This window comes from Cydia pomonella, chromosome 2 (assembly GCF_033807575.1).
Source record: "Cydia pomonella isolate Wapato2018A chromosome 2, ilCydPomo1, whole genome shotgun sequence".
Classification (NCBI taxonomy): domain Eukaryota; kingdom Metazoa; phylum Arthropoda; class Insecta; order Lepidoptera; family Tortricidae; genus Cydia; species Cydia pomonella.
Genome location: NC_084704.1, coordinates 30,835,266 through 30,858,906, shown reverse-complemented (window position 1 = coordinate 30,858,906; position 23,641 = coordinate 30,835,266). Strand labels below are relative to the sequence as shown.

Here is a 23,641-nt window from a genome sequence, read left to right as displayed (position 1 = left end):
GCGGTCGATATATGAACAAAGGTACTTGGCTGTGTCTACCTGCTGAACACATTGTTTTCAAAGATTGCCCATTACAGTTTACCTAATACTGGCAGAACGAAGTTTGTTTTTTTAATCTTTTAGGTAACTTGGCCAAATCACTAATATAGAAAAAAACATGATTATGCAAAGCGTTTTATTTCTCTTTTTCTATCTGTAAATAACCTGTATATTGGTAAAGATCTGATCGTAGCTGACTACGTTTCTGTTTTCTGTATTTGATTTACATGTTTTGATGAGGGACGTTCTTTGATTCCTCGTGGATATTTTTGATTATCAGATCTTACCATCAGATCTTAGTAGGTAGTTCTAAGTAGAGTAAGAAAAGTTAAAACTGTTTTTTTTTTCTTAAATAGAGTTTTTGTTTTGTGATAACTGATAACTATAAATATTAATTCAGGCTATATACGTTCCACTGCTGGGCACAGGCCTTCTCTCATGCGCGAGAGGGCTTAGGCTATAGTCCCCACGCTAGCCCAATGCGGGTTGGGGGCTTCACAGCATACACCTTTGAATAACTGATAACTATACTCTTATCAAAGGAAAGATTCGCTTTTTGTATTCGAATGTTAATATTAAACTCTCAATCAATTATTATCTTAGTCTCAAGTACAAAGCCTGCATCTAACAAAAGTCTCTTTTTGACCCAGTGGTTGACTGGTAGAGAATGCCTCAAGGCATTAAGTCCTCCATTTGTATTGTACTTAATATTTTATGTGCAATAAAGTATAAATAAATAAATAAACTTAGACGGACGGATGTGTTTCAGATTGGGCTAGGTCAATCAATATATGTACATAGGCTATCGCTGTGAACGGCAGTGTGCCTTGATAACAATGTCGTTATGCACCGGATGCTATCGCAATACTATTTCACTGATAAGGTAGATTTCAGGGTGCTTGATAAGATATTCAAACAATTTGCTTAACTTGAGGACGAATAATTCATTCATAATCAAATACTTAATTACATAAGCTAAAAATAAAACCAGCTTAATGAAATAAATTAAGTTTGTTTTCATTTTAAACTTTTTTTATCCTTTATTGTTTGTATGTATTAAATTAATTCATGAATGTTAATTTTCTTATGCCCTCATCTTGTTTTACTTATATTGATTTAATTTTACACGATTTTCACTCATAATTTTATAACTAAAACAAGAAAAAAGTGGCAGGCATAAGTGGCAAGATATCTCGGTACTCGTGAAGTAATGACATACTTTCCGCACTAGCATCGAAATGTACTATTACTTACTTGTAGAAAAGTATTTTAAGATACAGAATTAGTAAGATGCCCTATTATATTATGCAAAAACCACGATAAAGCTATAATTAAATAGTCCTACCACTCACCAGAACCAGATCTGATTCAATCTCACTAAGCAAGTGTGTAAATCATTTCCGATCGGTCCATAGCTCTCGTACGTGAACATCTGTCCGCGGCGGCCAATCAGAAGCGTGCAGCGCGAGCATCTGTCGGGATGCCCAAGTGCCCAGGCGCACACCCGCGCTTTTTGTTCCCTTTGTTGCTATTTTTTGTCCTCGAGTGGAGGGAGGGATATTTGAAGGGATTAGTTATGCTAACAATACTGATTAATTAAGCTTGAATATAAATAGAAAAGCTTGCTTGAAGAATTTGGTCAGAGTTACCTAATTATTCATCGTTTCGTTACACGTGATCAACTGCCTATTTAAAGTTAAAGCATACACTAATTACTGAACTGAGGAATAAAGAAACACTTCATCAACATCTAAAGCCAAGTCACAAAATATATTGACTAACGTTCATTTCCTCTTAAAAATGAGTTCAAATATCGCGCCGATTGAGACAGATAGATATAATAACTATAACTTGGGCGTATAGTGCGAAGAATCAAATAAACACACAATAAAACTTTTCCCTAATTAGTTAACCGGATTAACGCGGTCGAGGCAATCGGCCTAATATAGAATAAGCCGTTACATTGTTCTAACGGCTCTACCAAATGCCCCATTTAGGTTCACGACCTGACTCATGGAATTAGAACAGCACGACATATGGTGAAGAAAACTATATGAATATGGATTATACACATAAGTCGTAAACTTGCAAATCACTGATACTTACAAGTAATTTTTTAAATTTTTTGGAACTATAGACTAGAAAATTGAGAAGAGACTTAAGCTTCTTCATGAACACGCATCGTCTTTATGAGCAACACGCGGTGCGAAAGTAATAAAATTGAACTTTTTCGACTTACAGAAACTTCGATGAAGCTTTCTATACTTAGAACCCTTATACTGAAAGTAACTTATCTTAAGAGATATCTAACTTATCTCTTCTATTTCAAACGGACATAAATACAATACAAGAGCTGTCTCTAATTACTACGGTTGTTTTGCTCCGATCTCACCACACGGCCAATTAGATCCGGAAACATGAATAAAACGTTAACGAAGACGACTTAATGGCTGTGAGTAATTGTCCTAGTATGTCACACATCTCACAAGCTCTCCATATTAAACTTAGAATAGTATATTGTTCTGAAAACGGCTCTAATTCAAAGCGATACTATGTATTATTTTTTGGCGCATCGTTGTAACTATTTTTTGGAACACAGTTTCTAGTGAGGCGTATAAGCACAGTCACGTCTGAATATAACGGTACGAAAATAGTGCCAAAAATATGTATACACGACTTTATTTCCCATATATTAAGGTAGTGTATGTATACTCACTTTTTTCGTATCGATATTTTCAGACGTGACCGTACTGTCTAGGCACTAAAAACTGCTTTGGTAGTGGTCTGTGTATCAAAGAATAGATTCAGTTTGAGGTATATCAGGAATTCACTGCCGGTGGTGCTCTTTTCTAATGGTAAAGCACTTTTCTCAAAATGGTCCCAACCTGACATCACTAAGGGCAAGTTGCACCAACTATAATTGGCGGTCTGATCAACGCCACTCGGCAGTGACCTATGAAATTTACCATACAATAAAATTTTGTAAATGTTTTAGCGGAGATATAAGGGATATTGCAACTGACCCTAAATAGGTGTATTTGCGGATTCTCTTACCTCTGCTTAGTGCTAAAAAATAAAGTATGGTCAATGTGGTGAAGACTGTATATAAGGGAAGACTGAATCTCTTTCGTTACTTTTTGCTCTTGCGTCTGTGCATATAATCCACTTACAGGTCGGTAGAGCAAGAGTGAAGCTCTTCCTTTCTGACTGTGTCTAAGCGAAGTAAGTACGTACACAAACAAGAGAATCTTTGTTCTATGTTCTATGGCGGTATTCCCTGCATTAAAATGTATATGCCGGTCTTATCCACATTGTCCTTACCTACTCTAATATAGATTCAAATAGACATCTTATTATATCTATACTTATTTACCACGCGCGTCATCATTTCCGCTGCAGACTTCATGCGGCTTAACGTGCTTAGTTAGATTCATTAAATTTCTCCACGGACCAAAGCAAACAATCCACCATAACTCTGTTGTAAAATTCCCCCGCTTCATTACAAAGTAGGTCGAGATGCTGTAACTAGTGCAAAGGGTGCTGATGGGCTGTGGCTACAATGTGAAGGAAACGCTGTAACAATGTATGTTTTTTATAGACTTTTACGCCGTTTTACTTCTAGCTAAATAACCGAGCTAAAAACTCTTGTCTCGCTACTCAATGGGTCGTTTGACTACGCGCAGAAACAAGCTTTGTGTGCATTTATGCTCGGCAGCATTTTTACGAGGACGGCAGTTAGTCTCAGTACATCTAACTTTGAAAGGGATTCCTGAGTTGAACTTAGCGTCATAGCGTCCTACTAGCATAGTTTACTTTGAACAAAAGAAGTGAAGAGGCTGCAGAATGTTTTCTGTACGAGAATTCTACCACAAAACTTCCTATTTCATAACTAGAATAAACCTACGTTCAGAGTTGTAGCATTTATGAGCTCGCGTACCACACTTTAATGTAGCTTCCTATATAAAACACTTGCAGAAATTCATGTGCTTTAACTAATCTTTTTTTTACAGGATCAGTGCTAGCCGAGGATGAAACGATAGGTCCGATCTTTATGAAAGAACCCCCGAACCGAGTGGACTTCAGCAATACGACCGGCGCCGTAGTGGAGTGTGCGGCCCGTGGATCCCCTACTCCTGACGTCATCTGGGTCCGATCTGATGGTACCGCTGTGGGCGACGTGCCTGGCTTACGACAGGTGAGACCAAGTATATGTAGACGTCAAGTTCTGGACCTTTAAGAACCTTCGAACTGAGTGAACATGGAGTGAACTAAAACGACCGGCATCGTAGTGGAGTGTGCAGCTCGAGGATCCCCTACTCCTAACGTCGTCGTCTGGGTTCGATCTCATGGTACCGCTGTGGGCGACGTGACTGACTTGCGACAGGTGAGACATAGACAACTAGTCTTAGAGCTATATGAGCCATAGAACCGAGTGGACTTCAGCAACACGACCGGCGCCGTAGTGAAGTGTGCGGCTCGCGGCTCCCCTTCTCCTGACGTCATCTGGGTCCGATCTGATGATACCGCTGTGGGTGACGTGCCTGACTCGCGACAGGTGTGACCACGTAGTCGTCTAGTTCTAGACCTATAAGATCCGTCGAACCGAGTGGATTAAAACGGCCGGCGCCGTGTTGTATTCTGCGGCTCGCAGTTCCCCTACTCCTGATGTCATTTGGGTCCATGATACCGCTGTACGCATGTCTGTGAAGTTGGCATATCAAAGTCTAGCAGATCACGTTTTTATTGGAGTTCTATTAGCATGCACCATAGTTCTAGAGTTCCTCATACTTTATATCAATAGTTTCTTTATATCAAATTTTTATTTTACTTTTATAGTGTATTGATTGCCTAGAACTCCGCTGTTTTTTATACTACTGACTAATAGCTATCACTGAAAACCAAATTCAAGCCTATATCTCCTGAAAATCTTTCAGCAGATCACACCTGAATATTGACGATATCGAAATTTCAAACAAAAAATTTTATTTCACTTTTATGGTGTATCGATTGCCTAGAACTCCGCTGTTTCATATACTACTGACTAACAGCTATCATTCAAGACCAAATTCATGCCTAAATCTTCTGAAAATATTTCGGCAGATCATACCTGAATATTGACGAAATCGAAATTTCAAACTATTTTATTTATTTAATATTTAAACTTTATCAATTGCCTAGAACTCCTCTGTTTTATACAATTCAGACGCACGTTTATCAATAGAGACCAAAATCAAGCCTAATGCTGCTAAAAATGTTTCAGCATATCATGTCTCTATTTTGAAAAAATCCAAATTTCAAAGATAATAATTTTTTAACCATAAATGTGAGACAGGGGCCGGGTAATCCTTTTGTTTTTTTTAATTAGACACTCAGCTATAAATAAATACGCAAATAATACCTAGAACTTTTAAAAATATTTTTCTATATTTCATATGAATTTTGTTAAAATTGAATATTATTAAACTTAAGTTTTTTCTTGCTCGCTCGTTTGATTTAGGACCGAGAACTCCAAGAACTCCTGAGTTCTACGAACAATAGAGCAAGAGCTATCGTTTGAAACCAAAAATATGTCTGTGCCTTGTTAAATTACATCAGCATAACACGTGTGAAGTTAGCATATCATTGTATTTAAAAATAATTAATAATTGTAATGAATGGTCTCAGAGATGTCTTTTTTGTGGTAGGAACTCTTTGTTATCACGTGACAAGGCAATACAATTTTTTTTATTCCATTTGTAACTAAATGATATGCTAGTGTGTGAAGTTAGCATATCATTTGTTAAAAATCCATAGTATTGGTTTTTATGATAAAAACGCTAGAACTATTGATATAAAGTATCAGGAACTCTAGAACTATGGTGCATGCTAATAGAACTCCAATAAAAACGTGATCTGCTAGACTTTGATATGCCAACTTCACAGACATGCTGTACGCGACGTACCACGCTTTTGCCAGGTGAGACAAAGACCTATAAGATCCGTCGAAGTGAGTGGACTAAAACGCCTGGAGCCGTAGTGGAGTGTGCGGCTCAAGGATCCCCTTACTCCTGACGTTATCTGGGTCCGATCTGATGGTACCGCTGTGGGCGAGGTGCCAGGCTTACGACAGGTGAGACGTAGACCTTTGATCTTAGACCTATAAGAGCCTTCAAGCGGAGTTGAATTCCAGTGATTTTACAGCAGAAACTGCTCGTAGCTCGTCCATTTTATACATCTTCTGGGTATATGTAAATGTATTTCTAACATTTATGTGCGCGATTCTACGCTTAGATAGGTAAACCTTGTTTGGGGTGGCCTATCGCCCGAAATCATTGAAACTATGTATGTATGTGTGCTATTTTATGATCATTAATGTTATATGTCAACTTTGAACAATCATACTCATACGCGAACTCGCCACGGAAATTAATCTCCAAGTTTAACACATGTTCGGTCAATAAAGCACACCGACGTTCCGAGGAAGCGAAACGGCAAGCATTCGCTAATAATAGCTGACCCAATATGAGTCCGGAACGTGAGAACTCCATTTGGACTTGTATTTCCTAACGCCAGCAGCTTTTCTTAATACTTTTAGTGTAGGTATTTCTGGAAGTCTCAACTTAGATTATAACTATTTCAGTTGACTATAGGACTATTTTTGATTATAATGCGGTAAAATTGTCAAGAAAATGGAAGGATTTAAATAATCCCTTAAGGGTGTGAATAGTGGGGTTGAATTTGCCATATGTATATGGAAATACGAATTATTCTGCGCATACGAATTCGCGAGCCGAAACTATGTAGGTACTTCATTTTTTTGGGTTATTCCCATTAATTACCAGTTACCACCAAGTTGTTACCAGGGAATTTTTCCCCATCTTTTACCACTGGTAAGTACTGGGAAAAAAATCCCACTAGTTACTACCAACTCGGTTTAGTGTTACCACCAAAATGTTGTAAGAATTCAATAGTAATAAAAACAGTATAAATATAGCGTGCTTTATTAAATAATTATATGTCAATTAGTAATTCAGTAAACTGCTTTAAATACCGGTAAAACTGTTTTAATATTTTTGATAACTTTTAAGCAGTTTACTGACTCACTAATTGAGACATAATTATTTATTAAAGCACGCTATATTTATATTGTTTTTATTAGTATTGAATTCCAATAACATTTTGGTGGTAACTACTAGTTTTTTTTGGCCTTAAATGAGATTGAATACTCTAAAACATACAACTTGAGGAAAAAACATTAAAGATAGCGGCATACAACAATTAATTATAAATTAGTCGAGAAGACTCGAAAAAAGGAAAGTTTCGCTATTTATCAAAATTGAACCATCATTCAATAACTAAACTGACAACTGAAACTCACATATGTAATGCTACTTTCGCTATCGGGGATGTTCCCTGCCTATAAATATACAAGAAACAGAGACAGATCGATTGGATTTGTCTAGCCAAGAATAGAGTTTAATACAATTATAGTTCTGTTATGGGGCTCGGTCACCTGGAGAGGATGGAAGAGAATCGTACTGTGAGAAGAGCGTATGTGGGGCACCCGGGTTGAAAACGTCCGCCTGGGCGCCCCAGATACCGCTGTAGTGACGAAGCCCTAAAAAACCTGTCTGCCCTCTGAATACCTGACTGGCGTGAGGTGGCGCAGGATAGGGCAGAGTGGCGTTCATTTGTGTTGTGTAGTATAGTTCTGCCATTTTATTTTTGACCACCACGGGTCATCAAGAATCTTCGGATAAGTCCGTTCCGTCTGTCCGTATATTATTTTACAGTTTCCCATGGAACAACATCTGCCGGCTTGCGGTTGCTACGAGAATTAACCAACCTAAACGTTGTTTATGTAATATGCCCATAACTACTCGCTCAAAACTTACTTTCTGCTTATCCTCGCCCTCATGTACCATCAGGAACAAATTTGTATGGACAATTTATGAATGATTTCATTCATAACTTGTTCATGCACTTTTGAACCCTACTGTATGTGTCCATGCAATTTTGATACATTGAGAGGCGGTCTGTACGTAATAGAACTACTGTATGTTACTCACCATTGTCCTCCTACTCCTCAGGTCCTACCGAACGGCAACCTGGTGTTCCCGCCGTTCCGCGCCGAGGACTACCGTCAGGAAGTGCACGCGCAGGTCTACGCGTGCCTCGCGCGCAATCCCGTTGGCTCTATCCACTCCCGCGACGTCAACGTGCGAGCTGGTAATACATCCGAACATTAATTATATTGTTGTGAGGTATTGGTGTTTGGTTGGTGCCGTACGCTGCGATAGCGTCACAGTGTATTAGGTCAACCATTTTGTCCTCTTTAGTATCGTGGAATAAAGTTTAAATAAATAGATATATGGAAAATCAATAAAATTCATGTACAACGTGACGATGTACGCAACGTATGGCGGCAATTGCCTAAATTAAAGCCTTCGAAACACCGCATATGCAAGACTTGCGGTACTTCAAGTTAAGAGGAAATCTGACTGAACTTAACCTTTTGATTACTTCACTGAAAAAAAGATTTTAGATGAGACGACATTCGAAAAAACTTCGTGTCTAAAATGTTGTGACCAGAACGCCAGCTCATATTTTCTCTTAAGTCCTATTCAGGTGTAGGGTCCACCATGGCAAATCTACAGGGCGCAGTTATGCCTCAGAGGCAGCAAGCCTTATTTAGATCTCGGACAACCACAAAGCTGCGTCCTATAGATTCGCGGAGGTTGGCCCAACCTGTGTAAGTAAAGCTCGCAAAAGGACGTAGTGGACTTATAAATATATGAGCAACGTAAAAGATTTAAACTCGTAACTAAAACGATTCGACTTCTATTGTTCTTCGAACTATTTTTAGTCTTTTTTAGTCTGTACTTACGTCTTTTTGCCGCTCAAATGTTGAGTGGAAGAGTTTAACTTGCAATACTCGTGCTTAACAACAAAATAAGCATCAGCAATGCACACTACTTAAAGTTATCACGAGGTAAAAAGATAGAAAACTTAATAAAGACTCCTTTAGCAAAGTGTCTGCTTAAACTATATGTATATCTAAATTAGCGCCATTATTTTGTAATGTAGCCATAAAACAAGCAAATCCACATACAACATAAAACACTGTTAGTACTGTAACATCGTTCCTGTATAACTCTGTTTAGACCCGACCAGTTCGCTACAGTATTTTACAACTAAACATAGGCCGCCGTATTATACGAGCTAGCCAAATGAAAATGGTTCTTACCACGTGCTCTTAAAGTACCTATCTGTAAGCAACACGGGGATGCTAAAGTTACAGTAACCGAACACGTTGGAACTGTACACGGAAGACCATTTATCAAACAAGATAGCTCACTTCAAACATGCTCGGACCGTTGACTTATGACCCGCGCTCGTTTGTAACCTAATACGACTGTGACATGATAAAAGAATTATGTTTCATATGGCGAGATGTGCCGAGATAGGCCTATTTGGAGAAAGTTATGAGTTGAGATGTAATGGCACATTGCATTTAATAGTAGCATATCTCTGTACCTACTAGTAATATCACACACACACGCATCCATTACGTCACACGAAATATCGAGTTTTTGGAACTTCCTCCTCGCTTGTCACGCTTTTCTCTCTCTTTAACGTGTACTGTCACATTCACATTTGGCATGACCCAGCCCAGTTAGTTAGTATAGTTCACAAAGCTTTCTATGTACCTATTATTAGTCCAGTCTGTTCTCTTGTTGTTCACTATTTTAAAATAGTCAATACATTTCCCCATATTTCAGTTTCCATTTAATTACAGAGTAAACATACATCGTTAAACAATAAGCTCTTGAAACAATACGGCTACAACGATAAGCCCTTTTTACGGCCCTTGATTACTAATAAAGTAACAATTGTCGATGCACTTTATTGGGCTATCGCGACGTGTCACGAAGCGCTGCCCTTCAGGGGGCGAACGGTCAATTAAATAATCAGCTCGCGGTGAAGGACCGCCTATTCAGGCGTAGAGTGATGCTGTGGGATTGTGATGAAAGTTCATATGGGTCAGAATAATTTGTAACTTGTGTTGATAAATTTTAACTGAAGTCCCAAAAGGTTATCTTAATAAAAACAATTCACTTAAGTATTCTATGGCTAAGAAAATACATTTTATGCCAAACTGCCAGTAACTATGCTTAACGGCAACTCACCACGGAAACGTGGAGATGGTTCTAGGGCAGAGTGGTTCCTAACCTTTGTAATATAATATCAGAGAAATTGATTTTACCTACAGGAATTTCATTGTTGAAACTTAATGAAAACAGACACTTAACTAACGGAACACTATATTGTTTTCAACTGTAAAAGCTTCAGGTGACAGACATGTAAATAAATGCAAATGTACTTCCACCAGTATTGAGTAACCGCGTCTGGTAAACAATGCTATTTGCTGATGTAACACCCACCTGTTGTATTGCAAATGTAACTCATCGGCAGCGTGGAGCTCAAGGCTACTGATAAGGACATTTTGCGATTTGAAACAGTACTGATATAATGGTCGCAGTTATCTACGATAGCGTGATAATCGCAGCGTCTGTCACTTTCTATCAAGCGGCGTTAGAAAGTGACAGTTGCTTTAACATGCCGATAACTGCACTCTATACGTTTCAGATTAAACGTAGATTTGAATTCAATAAAATCGAAGCATAATAGCGACGGAAAGCCGCATCACCTTATTAATCGACGACGTTAGAGACCTTACGATTAAGGCGATTGAAACTGCAGTTCTATCTACCTATACGTACCTTAACAGCCACAAATATTTGACACCGACTTGGCGATCAATGAAATAGCTTCAGTATCACCATATGTTTGGACGGTGATTTTAATGGTGCAACTTTGCGTCTTATGAATTGGTCTTATTTAAATGCTACATATTCAATCATAAAATTTATAAAAATAGGTACTGTTGCATTGTTACCTATCTTTTTAATATGTAATTGTTAAGTATTTACCTTCTTTACGGGATTAATATATGAATTGTCTACGTCTGCTGAATAGTACAATCAGTTACACTTGCCGTTGTAAATAGTTATTTAGTTAAGTAATGTGGTGATTTTACTATTTATGCAGAACCATCTTAATTATGGAAATCAGTGTGTTTTTTCTAACAGGTTTTAGAATATCAGTCATATTTGGGACTAAATTTATGTTTTTTGTTTGTGATCAAAAATATTTAACAACGTTTGATGCTAGTTGTGGCCCAGCATTACGACACTGATGTCAACAAGGAATACGTCATTATGGGCAACAGCATTGTGCTGAAATGCCAGGTCCCGTCTTTCGTCGCTGACTTCGTAGAGGTTCTCTCCTGGCACACCGACGATAACCAAGACATCTTACCTGGCAACGACTACGGTTACTCTCTCGCCTTTTACCCTCTTTCTTCCTAATCCTCAAGGATTTCCAAATTTCTACATCCACAGTGGTACAGCAGCAGTACGAATCCGAAGTAAACAATGAATACGTCATCCGCGGAAACTCAGCCATTCTCAAATGCTCCATACCCTCGTTTGTAGCGGATTTCGTTAACGTCGTCTCTTGGCACGATGAAGATGGGAATTCTTACGCCGCCGCAGATCCTAAAGACAATGGTACCACTAATATATGTGCATACATGTCTCCGCATCCTGTTGCCAGCTTTCCATTCCCAATCAAACCAATCAATAGAATGTCAGTGACCACAAAACCTTGGCGACGTTTATGGTCTTCCTGTTGTTAAATATTATTTTCAAAAGCCTCTCGAATTGTTTGGTGTACTTATTTTAAGACCTCACGCGTCTTTTTTCAGTTGTTAACCAATTCTACGAAGCCGAGATCCTCACAGAGTACGTTATAAGGGGCAACGCGGCTGTCCTAAAATGTTCCATTCCCTCTTTTGTCGCCGATTTCGTGAAGGTAGAGGCGTGGATCGACGAAGAAGGAACTGAGATTACGCATTCCGACGACCTCGGTAACAATACCTCGCTAAACAATGAAGTAACCGCTTCCCGACGCACTAAAAGCCTGTCCCACACCTTTACCCGCTCATTTCCATCTAGGTGACTTAATTGTTATTCTTCAGTCGTGTCACAGTATTACGTGACCGAAGCCGAAAATGAGTACGTGATACGAGGCAACGCCGCAATAGTCAAGTGCAAGATACCCTCTTTCGTGAGCGACTTCGTCTATGTGGAGTCATGGATAATGGATGACGGACAAACGCTTACCATTAACAATACACACTCCGAGGGTACTCCTTTCACGTCTTGCTTTTGTTACTTCTCACGATCCCATCCCAAATTCCTTTACCATCATAAATAATGTACAAAAATAAACTTATGTTGTCAGTGATATCGCAACCCTACGAGTCCGAAGCGGACAACGAATATGTCATCCGCGGAAATGCTGCTATAATGAAATGCGAGGTCCCCAGTTTCGTGTCCGATTTTGTATCTGTCGAAATGTGGACTGACAGCGATGGAGGATCCTACTTTCCTGAACATGGAGAGGGTAACTCCTCCAATACAAAGAGAACTCCTTTCCTAAATCCATGTTTTTTATATTTTTACACAGCTGTTCTTCAAGTTTATGAGGCTAGAGTCAACGACGAGTTCATCTTGCGCGGAAATACAGCCATTCTCAAATGCATTGTGCCTTCCTTTGTCGCGGATTTTGTTCATGTCGTGTCGTGGACTATGGACAATGAAACTGTTACTGCTGAAGAGCACGCTAACGTTAAGTCGGGTAGATAAAACCTGTAGATGTTAAACCCATATCCATCCCACTATAAGGTACCGTTTTGAAGGGGTGAATGAAATTTTGCTTCACAGTAGTTCATCAGTCTTACGAACCTCGGGTTATCGACGAGGATGTCCTGCGTGGAAACTCCGCTATCGTTAAGTGTTCAATCCCGTCGTTCGTGGCGGATTACGTCAATGTCGTGGAATGGATAACAGACGAGAAGTCCCTCTCTGCGTTTTCGTTAAACGGCTCTGACGGCAATTACGGTAATCGAGAGCGCCCGCCCGACCCCAATTGTCCCTATCCGCTCTCCACTAAATCCTATAGCGTTAGCAATGGCCATGTTGTAGCGAGTATAATGTATAAATTCCAGCCGTCAACCAGTTCTACGAGTCGCAGGTGTACGACATGTACGTGATTCGAGGGAACGCTGCATTATTCAAATGTCACATCCCATCGTTTGTCTCCGATCATGTGCAAATAGTTTCTTGGCATGATACGGATGGCGGAGAATATACTCAGAATGAAACTTACGGTATTACTTATATCCGAAAGAAAATATCCGTCACCTCCCGTCCTCTCTGACCACGTTTAGTTATGCCAGGTTAACGTTGTCGTTTCAATATTACAGTGGTATCGCAAGCGTACTCAGTTCACTTAGTTGAAGAGAACGTTCTACGTGGAAACGCTGTAATTGTGAAATGCCTCATCCCTAGTTTTGTTACTGAGTATGTCTCAGTATCTTCATGGATAATTTCGGAAGGCGAACAAGAAACTGAAATTAAATTGGAGGATGTTAACAATGAGGGTATTTTGTAGTTGTAGTTAATGTCAGTATGTCAGACAAGCTCCTAAGATCCTTTCCTGTGTTGAATACATAATTAGTCGTTGTTTTTAAATTATGTTTACAGTCGTGAGCCAAGCTTACACAGTTCAACTAGTTGATGAGAATGTTTTACGAGGAAACTCCGTAGTTATGAAATGCCTCATCCCTAGTTTCGTGACCGAGTATGTATCAGTCGCTTCGTGGATAATTTCTGAAGGCGAACAAGAATCTGAAATTAAACTAGAAGACATTACTAACAAAGAGGGTATTTTATAGTTAACTGGTTAGCTTAGCTCCTAAGATCCTTTCCTGTTTCAACCGGATGTTTTGGATGTTATTTGCAGTGGTGAGCCAAGCTTACACGGTCAATCTGATGGAAGAGAGCGTGTTGCGCGGGAACGCAGTTATCCTAAAATGCCACATTTCTACTTTCGTCACGGAATACGTAAGCGTCTCTTCTTGGATTATATCCGAAGGCGAAACTGACAAATTGGAAATTAACGCTGACGCTGAAGAAACCAACTTGGGTATTTTTATCTAACAGCTAGTCGTGTGCCATCCTCCCATTCCCTTGATGTCGTTTGTTAGGTTGATTAAGTTGTCGGTCTATTGTTAATAATGTGACAAGACAAATAACGTTGTTTCAGTCGTGTCTCAAGCGTACACGATTAACTTGATGGATGAAAACGTACTGCGTGGCAACTCAGCCATCCTAAAGTGCCACTTACCGAGCTTCGTTACTGAGTACGTGACTGTATTTTCTTGGATTATATCCGAGGGCGATATTAATGAGAAAGAGATTAGTGTAGAAGATTCAGCTAGCTTAGGTATTGTTAACTAACAAAATTATCCCAAATTCCTGCCCGAATCCTACTTGAAACGACAACTCAACGAAGTTTATTTTAGAATTATAATCTGGGTGTTTCGTATTTAATAAGTTGATAATTTATTCCAGTGGTGTCTCAGTCGTACACCGTCAATCTTTGGGAGGAGAACGTTCTGCGCGGAAATGCCGCAATACTAAAGTGTCACATTCCGAGTTTTGTCACCGAATATGTCACGGTCACTTCCTGGATTATTTCCGAGGGGGATACAGACGAGTTGGAGATAAATTTAGAATCTGACGTTAATCTGGGTAAATAAGGATAGCTTCGAAACTGTCTGAACACATCCTAACCTACTTATCCTAGTCATTTCCTATTCCATTGCTGTATATACATAGTTGTTTTCTGTAACAGGAAGGTGTCTTCTACCTCTTCTCTAGGTAATGGGTACATAGTTTGCAGTGCGAAAATACAATTAACAGAATTAGTGATATAAAAAACCTAGATGAGTCACGGTGGGTCTAAGTCTCATAAGCTATGAATCATCGTTCTGTAGTTACAGTTATTACTGCGTAATATTATTACTAACCGTGTAAAATTACTCGTAAATCAAGGGCAATGTTTATCGGACGTACTTTCCTTTTACAGTCGTCTCCCAAGCTTACGACGTGAAATTTTGGGAAGAATATGTTTTGCGCGGAAATGCTGCAATTCTCAAATGCCAAATTCCAAGTTTCGTTTCTGAATATGTGTCAGTCGCATCTTGGATAGTTTCCGAGGGCGAACAGGAGGACGAGATTAATATCGACAATTCATCAAGTTTAGGTATTTGGTTGGTTGTATTCCTTTCCGTTCCCGAGGTTTCCCATACAGTCCTTAACACTTTCGTCTATTAGTTTCGTTAGTAGATATTTCTAATTGGCAATGTAGGTTTTGCGATTTTGACGTAGGTATACTAATGTTTAGGTTTCCTTTATAGGGTCAAAGATAAATAAATGTTTTATATGAATAAATGTTCTAGAAAACTCTTTGACAACTCGTATTGTTCCAGTGGTTTCACAAGCGTATGCGGTAAATCTAATGGAGGAATACGTTCTGAGAGGCAACGCAGCTATTCTTAAGTGTCACATCCCGAGCTTTGTTGCGGAATACGTTACTGTAGTCTCGTGGATCATAAGCGAAGACTCAGAAGACGTCGAAATTAATCTCGACTCCGATCATGACTTAGGTACTAGTTTTTGCCGTCCTTGGCCTCCGTCTCCAATTATCAAGTCTTTCCAGTGGTGCATAGGAGTGTTCCTATTGGTTTCCCGTGGCTCCATGGGCCTCACGGCCTACCTTTTCCTCTGATCCTCCTTCCTGCATGCTGTGAAATTTATAAGTAAAGCAGCCTTAAGCTGCGCAGCACAAATCATGAAATTGAATTTATTGATGTAATTGGGCTATAAAATGGATTCCTACAATGTCTTATGAATTTTCAGAGGGAAAATACTTAGTACTGCCGTCTGGAGAGTTACATATTAGAGATGTTGGACCCGAGGATGGATATAAATCATACCAATGCCGCACGAAGCACAGGCTTACGGGAGAAACTCGCCTTTCCGCTACTAAGGGACGTCTCGTCATCACTGGTGAGTTATCTTATTTTCTAATTGAGGTGGCGCTATAGATTCGTTCACGTATAAAATCAATGAATTTTATATTTACATTTCATTCATTTTCACTGTTTATATGCAGAATGAATTTAGAGCGTCACGTTAATAACAACAATGTCGTTTTCATTAAATCTACGTGTCCAAAGTTTTTCTATTCATTATTAACGTATTGTATTTGTTAAGAGTTTGATAGCATTTTAAAGACATTGTTGATATTAAGCCTTTTTTTACTCAATTAGTTGTCTTTAAAATCTATAGCGGATCTATTGCGGATTATTTCCATTTACATAATATTATCAATCAACATAAATTACCTATGACAAACGGTAACAACTAAATTTAAACTACACAGTTTAAATAATCAATCAACTTTCAGCATGGTCAGTTTAAGCATGCAGCTGATTTTTGTTATCAATTACAATACAGTACTGGAAATATTCTGCTTTAATTTTATGGTTTATAAAGGAAATTAATAATCTTGTCTAACTATACTATTTCTGATAGCAACTATTTACCTTACCTTTCAGTGTATCTACCTTACCTGACGTAATCAATATGCATACAGTTGAGATTATTAATTTTACTATTAATAACGAAGTTTACACACACAAATATTTGTGTCTGAAAACTTTCTTATATTAAACGACTTGCCTGAATGTTGGGATAGGGTACCCTGCAGAGCCTTGACTCGTGTTTTCAAAATTAGGCTTATAGAGAACAGTAGGGGTAACTTGGCCGGTCGAAGTCCACTCTGAGTAATACGTTCTGGTCCGATCCTTGAAAACCCGCCTTCTCCCAACATGTGCAGAACCCGTAGGTCGGGTGCCTCCCAAGTTCCCTAGCGCACAGACGACCAGCGGTTTCCAGTTTAACGAAGGCTCCAACCTGGCGGTTCTTTGTGCTGCCCAGGCCTTCCCTGCGCCAATGTACCGGTAAGGACTTCAAAGCTAACCCTTTACGTCCCCAGAGCCAGTAGGGCGCGTGCCTCCCAGGCTATCGACCACACAAGTCGGTGCCATGTACGTTACCACGCTGGCAGCTTCGTTTACGTTGCAATGTCCCGCTCAAGCATTTCCTGTACCCCTCTTCAGGTAAACTTAGCATACCAAGTCTCTATTATCTATACATATTTTTAGAACCGGTTGGCCGCGTACCTCCCAAGTTTGCGACCGTACTCACTGGGACAATGTTCGAGGTTAAGAAAAACGAATCATACGCATTACAGTGCCCTGCGCAAGCTTTCCCTACTCCACTATTCAGGTACATAATTTTAACCATTTCACACTCCTTTCCTAGAACCGGTCGGTCGAGTGTCACCGAAATTTGCTACTTTACTAATGGGCACCTGGATGGGAGCTAAAGAAAATCATTCGCTTTCATTACAATGCCCGGCTCAAGCGTTCCCCGTTCCACTCTTCAGGTACTTATTAGTTACATATTATTGAGCTATGCATATTTTGTGTGTAGAGCCCCTGGGAAAAGTATCACCGAAATTCCCCAATATCGATAAGGGCCGTCTTGTGGACTATCAGCAGAGCAGCAGTATTACTCTGTTGTGCCCTGCTCAAGCGTTCCCGATTCCGCTTTATAGGTAAAACATAATTATATTTTGCTACAGAACCTATGGGAAAAGTATCGCCGAAGTTTCCAAGTCTAGAAAAGAGTAGACTATTCAATTTTGAAAGTGATCAAACTCTGTCAGTTCTTTGTCCTGCACAAGCTTTTCCCGCCCCAATGTTTAGGTAAGTCAAACTTAATATGACACAGAAACATATAATTTCCGATTCGTAGATCCCATGGGAAAAGTTTCTCCAAAATTCGCTACCGGAGACGTTAGCCGATCGTTTATTGCAAATACGGGTAGCGATCTTCCGTTGCTCTGTCCAGCTCAAGGGTTCCCTGCGCCGGCATTTAGGTAATTCAAAACTGTCTCTAACGTTTTCTCTTGGACAGAACCGATGGGCAAAGTTTCTCCGAAATTCCCATCCATGGAAACTGGACGCAGCTTTACCTTTTCGTCGTATACTTGCGTGACTCTGCTCTGTCCGGCCCAAGCGTTCCCCACTCCATTGTTCAGGTACTTAGATGTCTGTTTGTCTCTCTAGAACCCGTGGGTCGAGTGTCTCCAAAATTCCCTTCAATGGATAGCTCGAGGAGCTTCAGTGCTACTCTTAATTCAAGTCTGACTATCCAATGCCCTGCGCAAGCTTTTCCCGTCCCATTATTCAGGTAATTTGATTAGAAACATTTCAGTAAGCATTTATGTATTCTTAGAACCTGTTGGTCGTGTTCAGCCTAAGTTTACGACGGGTGACAAAAGCCGCGCCTTCGACGCTAACGGAGGAGATAGCATCACACTTTTGTGCCCCGCCCAAGCATTCCCTGCCCCAATGTTCAGGTAATCCATAGATAAAACATCACACCAATGCGCGCATATTTATATTTAGAGCCTGTGGGTCGCGTTCAACCAAAATTCACAACTGGTGATAAGCTTCGCGCCTTCGACGCGAACGGTGACGATAGCATCACGCTCTTATGCCCTGCACAAGCATTTCCTGCCCCAATGTTCAGGTACCTATATAATTTTTCATACCACAAACCATTTTGTAGAACCGTTGGGAAGTGCGGCTCCAAAAGTGGCAACTAAAGTGATTGACCTCATAGAAGAGTTATCGAATAATACCGTCACGTTGCTCTGTCCGGCTCAGGCTTTCCCTGTTCCAATATTCAGGTAATTTGACTAATTTGCCATTGCTAGTAAAGAGCAGAATTCAGTAGATAAAATGTCCGTGTTCAGAACCCGTGGGCAGAGTTCCACCGAAGTTCCCTACTTTGGACGATAGTAGAGGATTTAAAACATCGGTCAATGCAAGCGTGACATTGCTGTGTCCCGCTCAGGCCTTTCCAGTTCCTCTATCAAGGTAAACACTAAACTGTTAACTGTTTCTTAGAACCGCTGGGCAGTGCTGCTCCCAAAGTGGCTATGAAAATGATCGACATCATAGAGGCGCAATCCAATAATACTGTCACATTGCTATGCCCGGCTCAGTCTTTCCCTGTCCCAATATTCAGGTAATTCACAGGTTTCGATGTTGTGAATACAATAGAATAAATATTTATGTTTAGAGCCCGTGGGGAGAGTTCCTCCGAAGTTTCCCACATTAGACAGTGTTAGAGGTTTTAGTACATCTGTCAATTCGAGTGTGACACTGCTGTGCCCCGCTCAAGCTTTCCCTGTTCCTCTATCCAGGTAAATACTGCATTTTTGGCATGTCTGTTTTTTCTTGTAGAACCAATAAATAGTGCTCCACCCAAGGTGCCTACTAAAACAATAGATTTCGTGGAATTCAAAATGGGTTCAAGCATTACGCTGTTGTGTCTGGCACAAGCGTTCCCGGTTCCAGTGTTTAGGTGAGTTTAAAAAAATATCGCATTAGTTTTAGAGCCGGTCGGCCTGAAAACACCTACTTTCTCTACGGATTTCAAAATGGCGTGGTATGTTAAGGACTTAGAGACTTAGAGCAAGGTTTTGCATTGTTGTGCCCAGCGCAGGGATCCCCCGCTCCTTTATTCGGGTATATAAAGCCTTTTATTGTTTTAGAACCGATTGGCTCCAAAAGTCCTGCTTTCTCAAGTGGATCCAAATTAGCATGGTTTGAGATACATTCTGGTCAAGATTTTGCACTCACGTGTCCTGCTCAAGGGTTCCCTGTCCCCCTGTTTAGGTGAGGAACTAATACAAACACACAATTTAAGCATTCCGAAGCTAATATATTTAAGATACAATCTTATTTTAGAACCCGTCGGATCAAAGTCTCCTACATTTTCTACTGATAACAAATTCTCATGGTATGTGAGGAAAATAGGCGATAGCCTTAATCTTCTGTGCCCAGCTCAAGCCTTCCCGGTCCCCCTTTTCAGGTGAATAAATTATTTTTAATATTTTACTTATAGAACCCGTTGGCTCAAAGTCCCCTACGTTTTCGAACGACGTTCAGTTCTCTGGGATCACTCGTAAAACAGGTCAAGATTTCGCTCTGTTATGCCAAGCGCAAGCGTTCCCCGTCCCAATATTCAGGTAAGAAAAACAAACATCCTAACATGAAATATAATTGGCAGAACCTGTTGGGTCCAAAGCGCCGACATTTTCATCAGAGTTTAAAAGCACTACGTTAACAAAAGCGGCAGAACAAGCTATCGTTCTCTTGTGTCAAGCTCAGGCGCATCCCACTCCTCTGTTCAGGTGAGCCAATCGTTTCTCGAACGGTTTTTTCTTTTCCTTCACTCGATCTAATCGGATCAGCTGCTTCCTATCCAACGAAACCTATCAATTATGAAATTGAACTAGAATCAGTGGTACCCAAAACCCGCATTCAGGTAGGTTCTGATATTAATTTCTATATACTTTGTTGTAGAGCCCGTTGGAGCAAAAGCCCCGTCTTTTTCAACTGACTCAAAAGGCAGTATATTTGTTAGAGATATTGGAAATAGTTTCGCGTTACTGTGTCAAGCCCAGGCATTTCCCACTCCAGTGTTTAGGTAAGCTAACGTCACGTATTTTCTTACGCAGAGCCGGTGGGTTCCAAGCCTCCAAGCTTCTCCAGTGATTCCACTTTATCTGCGGTGATAAGACATAAAGGTCAAGCTTTCGCAATGACGTGTCAAGCCCAGGCTTTTCCCATACCAATTTTCAGGCAAGTGTTGATACGATTTCTTTTCATTTGCAATATATGAGTAACGCCAACTTTGGTCTGACGTATTTGCGTGTTGTACCAACTTTGTTTGGTACTAACTGCCTCTTCTTCTTATGCAGAGCCCGTCGGTTCCAAGGCCCCCTCGTTTTCTACTGAGTCTGATATATCATCCCTAAAAAGACACGGAAGCGAAAGCTTTGCCCTTCTCTGTCAAGCACAGGCTTTTCCGGTACCAATCTTCAGGCAAGTTTAACATTATCGTAATTAAAATATAAAATAGCCAGGTAATATACAATGTCTTAATTTAACTCCTTCTGTAGAACCGGTGGGCGCTAAATCTCCGACATTTTCCACGGAATCAATGGGAAGTATATTTAGAAAACGCATCAGACAAGGCTTCGCTCTTCTCTGTCAGGCTCAAAGTTACCCCGCCCCTATTTTTAGGCAAGTACCTGTTGTATTCTGTTATCAACATCAACTGTTTATTTTGAATAACAGAACCCGTGGGATCCAAAGCCCCAACTTTTTCCACGGACGCACGTAGTACGACATTCATAAGAACAATTGGACAAAGCTTCGGACTGTTATGTCAAGCTCAAGCTTTCCCTGTACCATTATTCAGGCAAGTTTTTCTATTCCATTTCAAATAGGGTTTTACGGCAGGAAAGTTTTTCTTAAGAGTTCATTCCATTCCTCAGAGCCAGTGGGTGCGAAAGCGCCAACTTTTTCCGGGAATTCTAAAAGTTTTACATTCGTCGAGGAGATAAACAAAAGTTTTGCTCTACTGTGTCAGGCGCAAGCGTTCCCTACTCCTTTATTCAGGCAAGTCACAGTTCTTAACATGTAACGTTTCATAGAGCCAATTGGGAGTGTTGCACCGAGTATCACTTCGACGCAGAAGGCTGCGGTTCACTATTCACAAAACTCTGCGATGGCTCTCCTATGCCCGGCGCAGGCGTTCCCCGTGCCGTTGTCAAGGTGCGTTGAATTTATCTACTTACTCTCTTACAGAACCTACCAATAAGATCGCCCCACGGAGTGAGAAAAGCCGCAAATTCGAAGGTGGACAAATATTTTTAGTTTCTGAAACAGAGTCCGTCTATCTCACCTGCGAAGTATCCGGCTATCCCGCCCCCATATTTAGGTAAGTCCAATGTACCCTGAACCCATGAAAGATTTTTCGAGATTAAGTTTATTGTTTATAAAGGCATCCTTATTTGTCCGATAGTTTTCCCATAGGGTTTATAATAGAGATCTGTAGGTTTTTAAGTATCCATCCATTACAGAACCAACTAATAAGATACCACCTAGAAAAGATTCAACCAAACACTTCGAAGGTTGGGAAGTTTTCGTCGTTTCCCAAGGCACCAATGCATACTTAACTTGTCAAGTCGCTGCATTCCCGGCACCCTTATTTAGGTGAGTGGTAGGTGTCAATTAAAATTCAGAGTGGAATCTTTATTAATCTGAAGGATTAAAGTTTCCTTTGCGACTAAACGAAAGAAATGCGTACCTGTTGAGATTTGAACCCTGTCACGGCCGGCCGCCGATATCTCACGCATTCATTCATCACGTAGCCTCACCATCTCATTCCAATGTACTGATGTGCGTTGTTATTGCAGTCTGTTGCGGCGGCCGCTCCGCCCGCGTGACATGAAGGCGTGACTCGCGGCCGGCCGCGACCTTAAGGTCCCCAGCCAAAGTATAGAACAGCGTACACACCTGCCGGTAAGTGTCAGGGTGTTCTTGCTTTTATAAACGCTTCGATCTTTACTTTGTGCTTTGGCGTAGCTCGCACATAACATCCATGTTCACGCGCTTTCGTTATTGTACTTATATTAATTTAGTAGCCAAGTCTGTCTCGGTGGTAGGGTTGAAGCTTCTCACGTCAACTTTAAATGTATTTCACTTTAAGAACCTACGAATAGTATCCCTCCCAAGCTGTCTAGTGGTCGATTACAAGAGTCTGAGTTGGGTGTCGGACAAAAAGGGACGATTCTGTGTTTGAGTCAAGGGTTTCCAGTGCCGGTTTTCAGGTGGGTGACAGAGGTTAGTCTGTAATATTTTTGGTCTTTAACGTACTTTGTAGCGATTTATCTTTGAATGTCCGATATTAGCTAAGTTGTCTGGTTCACTCTCTGAACGCGTTCTGTTTTGTTTCAGATGGTACAAGTTTATTGACGGCACAACGAGGAAGCAGCCAGTTACGCTGAACGACCGAGTGAAACAAGTATCTGGAACTCTTATTATCAAGGAAGCTAAAGTTGAGGATTCTGGAAAGTACCTGTGCGTGGTCAACAACTCTGTTGGTGGTATGTTTACATTTACATACATATCGTCACTACTTTGAAAAAATCTCGTATCTCACACTGCTACTCAAACTTAAAAGGCAGTAACTCTGCAGGCATCCCATACATAGATACTACATTTTTCTTTTGATTGACAGACCAAAATACGAGTTTTTTTGTTCAAAGTAGTGCCGATATGTTGAAAATACTCTTCAGCTTTCATAAATGAAATGTTGTTCTAATTTTCTTAATAACAAATATGTCTGTTATATTTTACTTATAGTATAGAATAATATATTAATGCTTTTTATTAAATTTCCAGGCGAATCAGTGGAAACGGTCCTAACAGTAACCGCCCCTCTCAAGACGACTGTGGAACCAGCTACGCAAACTGTCGATTTCGGCAGACCCGCGGTATTTACCTGCAAATATGAAGGCAACCCCGTCAAGACGATCACCTGGCTTAAGGACGGCAAGGATATGAAGCACCACGACCCTCTGCTCAGGTAATTATTTAATGTACTTAAACTTACAGTCAAAGGTAGTAAGTCATGGATGATATTCTCAAAACGGT

At 40.3% G+C, this 23,641-nt stretch overlaps 1 protein-coding gene across 50 annotated transcripts in view; it reads left to right on the top strand.

Moving 5' to 3' along the window:
• The window catches only part of LOC133515338 (cell adhesion molecule Dscam2), a 92,622-nt gene that overhangs the window by 23,820 nt on the left and 45,161 nt on the right, over positions 1–23,641 (top strand). For 11 of the 50 annotated variants that reach the window (XM_061847863.1, XM_061847849.1, XM_061847812.1 and 8 more), the window contains exons 3-9: positions 4,050–4,234; positions 8,109–8,247; positions 13,951–14,133; positions 15,912–16,061; positions 21,791–21,923; positions 22,943–23,091; positions 23,390–23,573. In XM_061847863.1, coding sequence (XP_061703847.1) covers positions 4,050–4,234; positions 8,109–8,247; positions 13,951–14,133; positions 15,912–16,061; positions 21,791–21,923; positions 22,943–23,091; positions 23,390–23,573 — 1,123 coding nt within the window. Of the gene's footprint in view, positions 1–4,049; positions 4,235–8,108; positions 8,248–11,483; positions 11,652–11,848; positions 12,011–12,121; positions 12,290–12,387; positions 12,550–12,869; positions 13,047–13,950; positions 14,134–14,253; positions 14,434–14,561; positions 14,742–15,078; positions 15,256–15,911; positions 16,062–17,052; positions 17,177–17,221; positions 17,346–17,552; positions 17,677–17,703; positions 17,828–18,190; positions 18,315–18,359; positions 18,484–18,532; positions 18,657–18,882; positions 19,007–19,686; positions 19,811–19,882; positions 20,007–20,039; positions 20,164–20,500; positions 20,625–20,898; positions 21,023–21,790; positions 21,924–22,942; positions 23,092–23,389; positions 23,574–23,641 lie in introns of all 50 variants that reach the window. The other 39 variants (XM_061847821.1, XM_061847842.1, XM_061847862.1 and 36 more) reach the window with 34 other exon arrangements.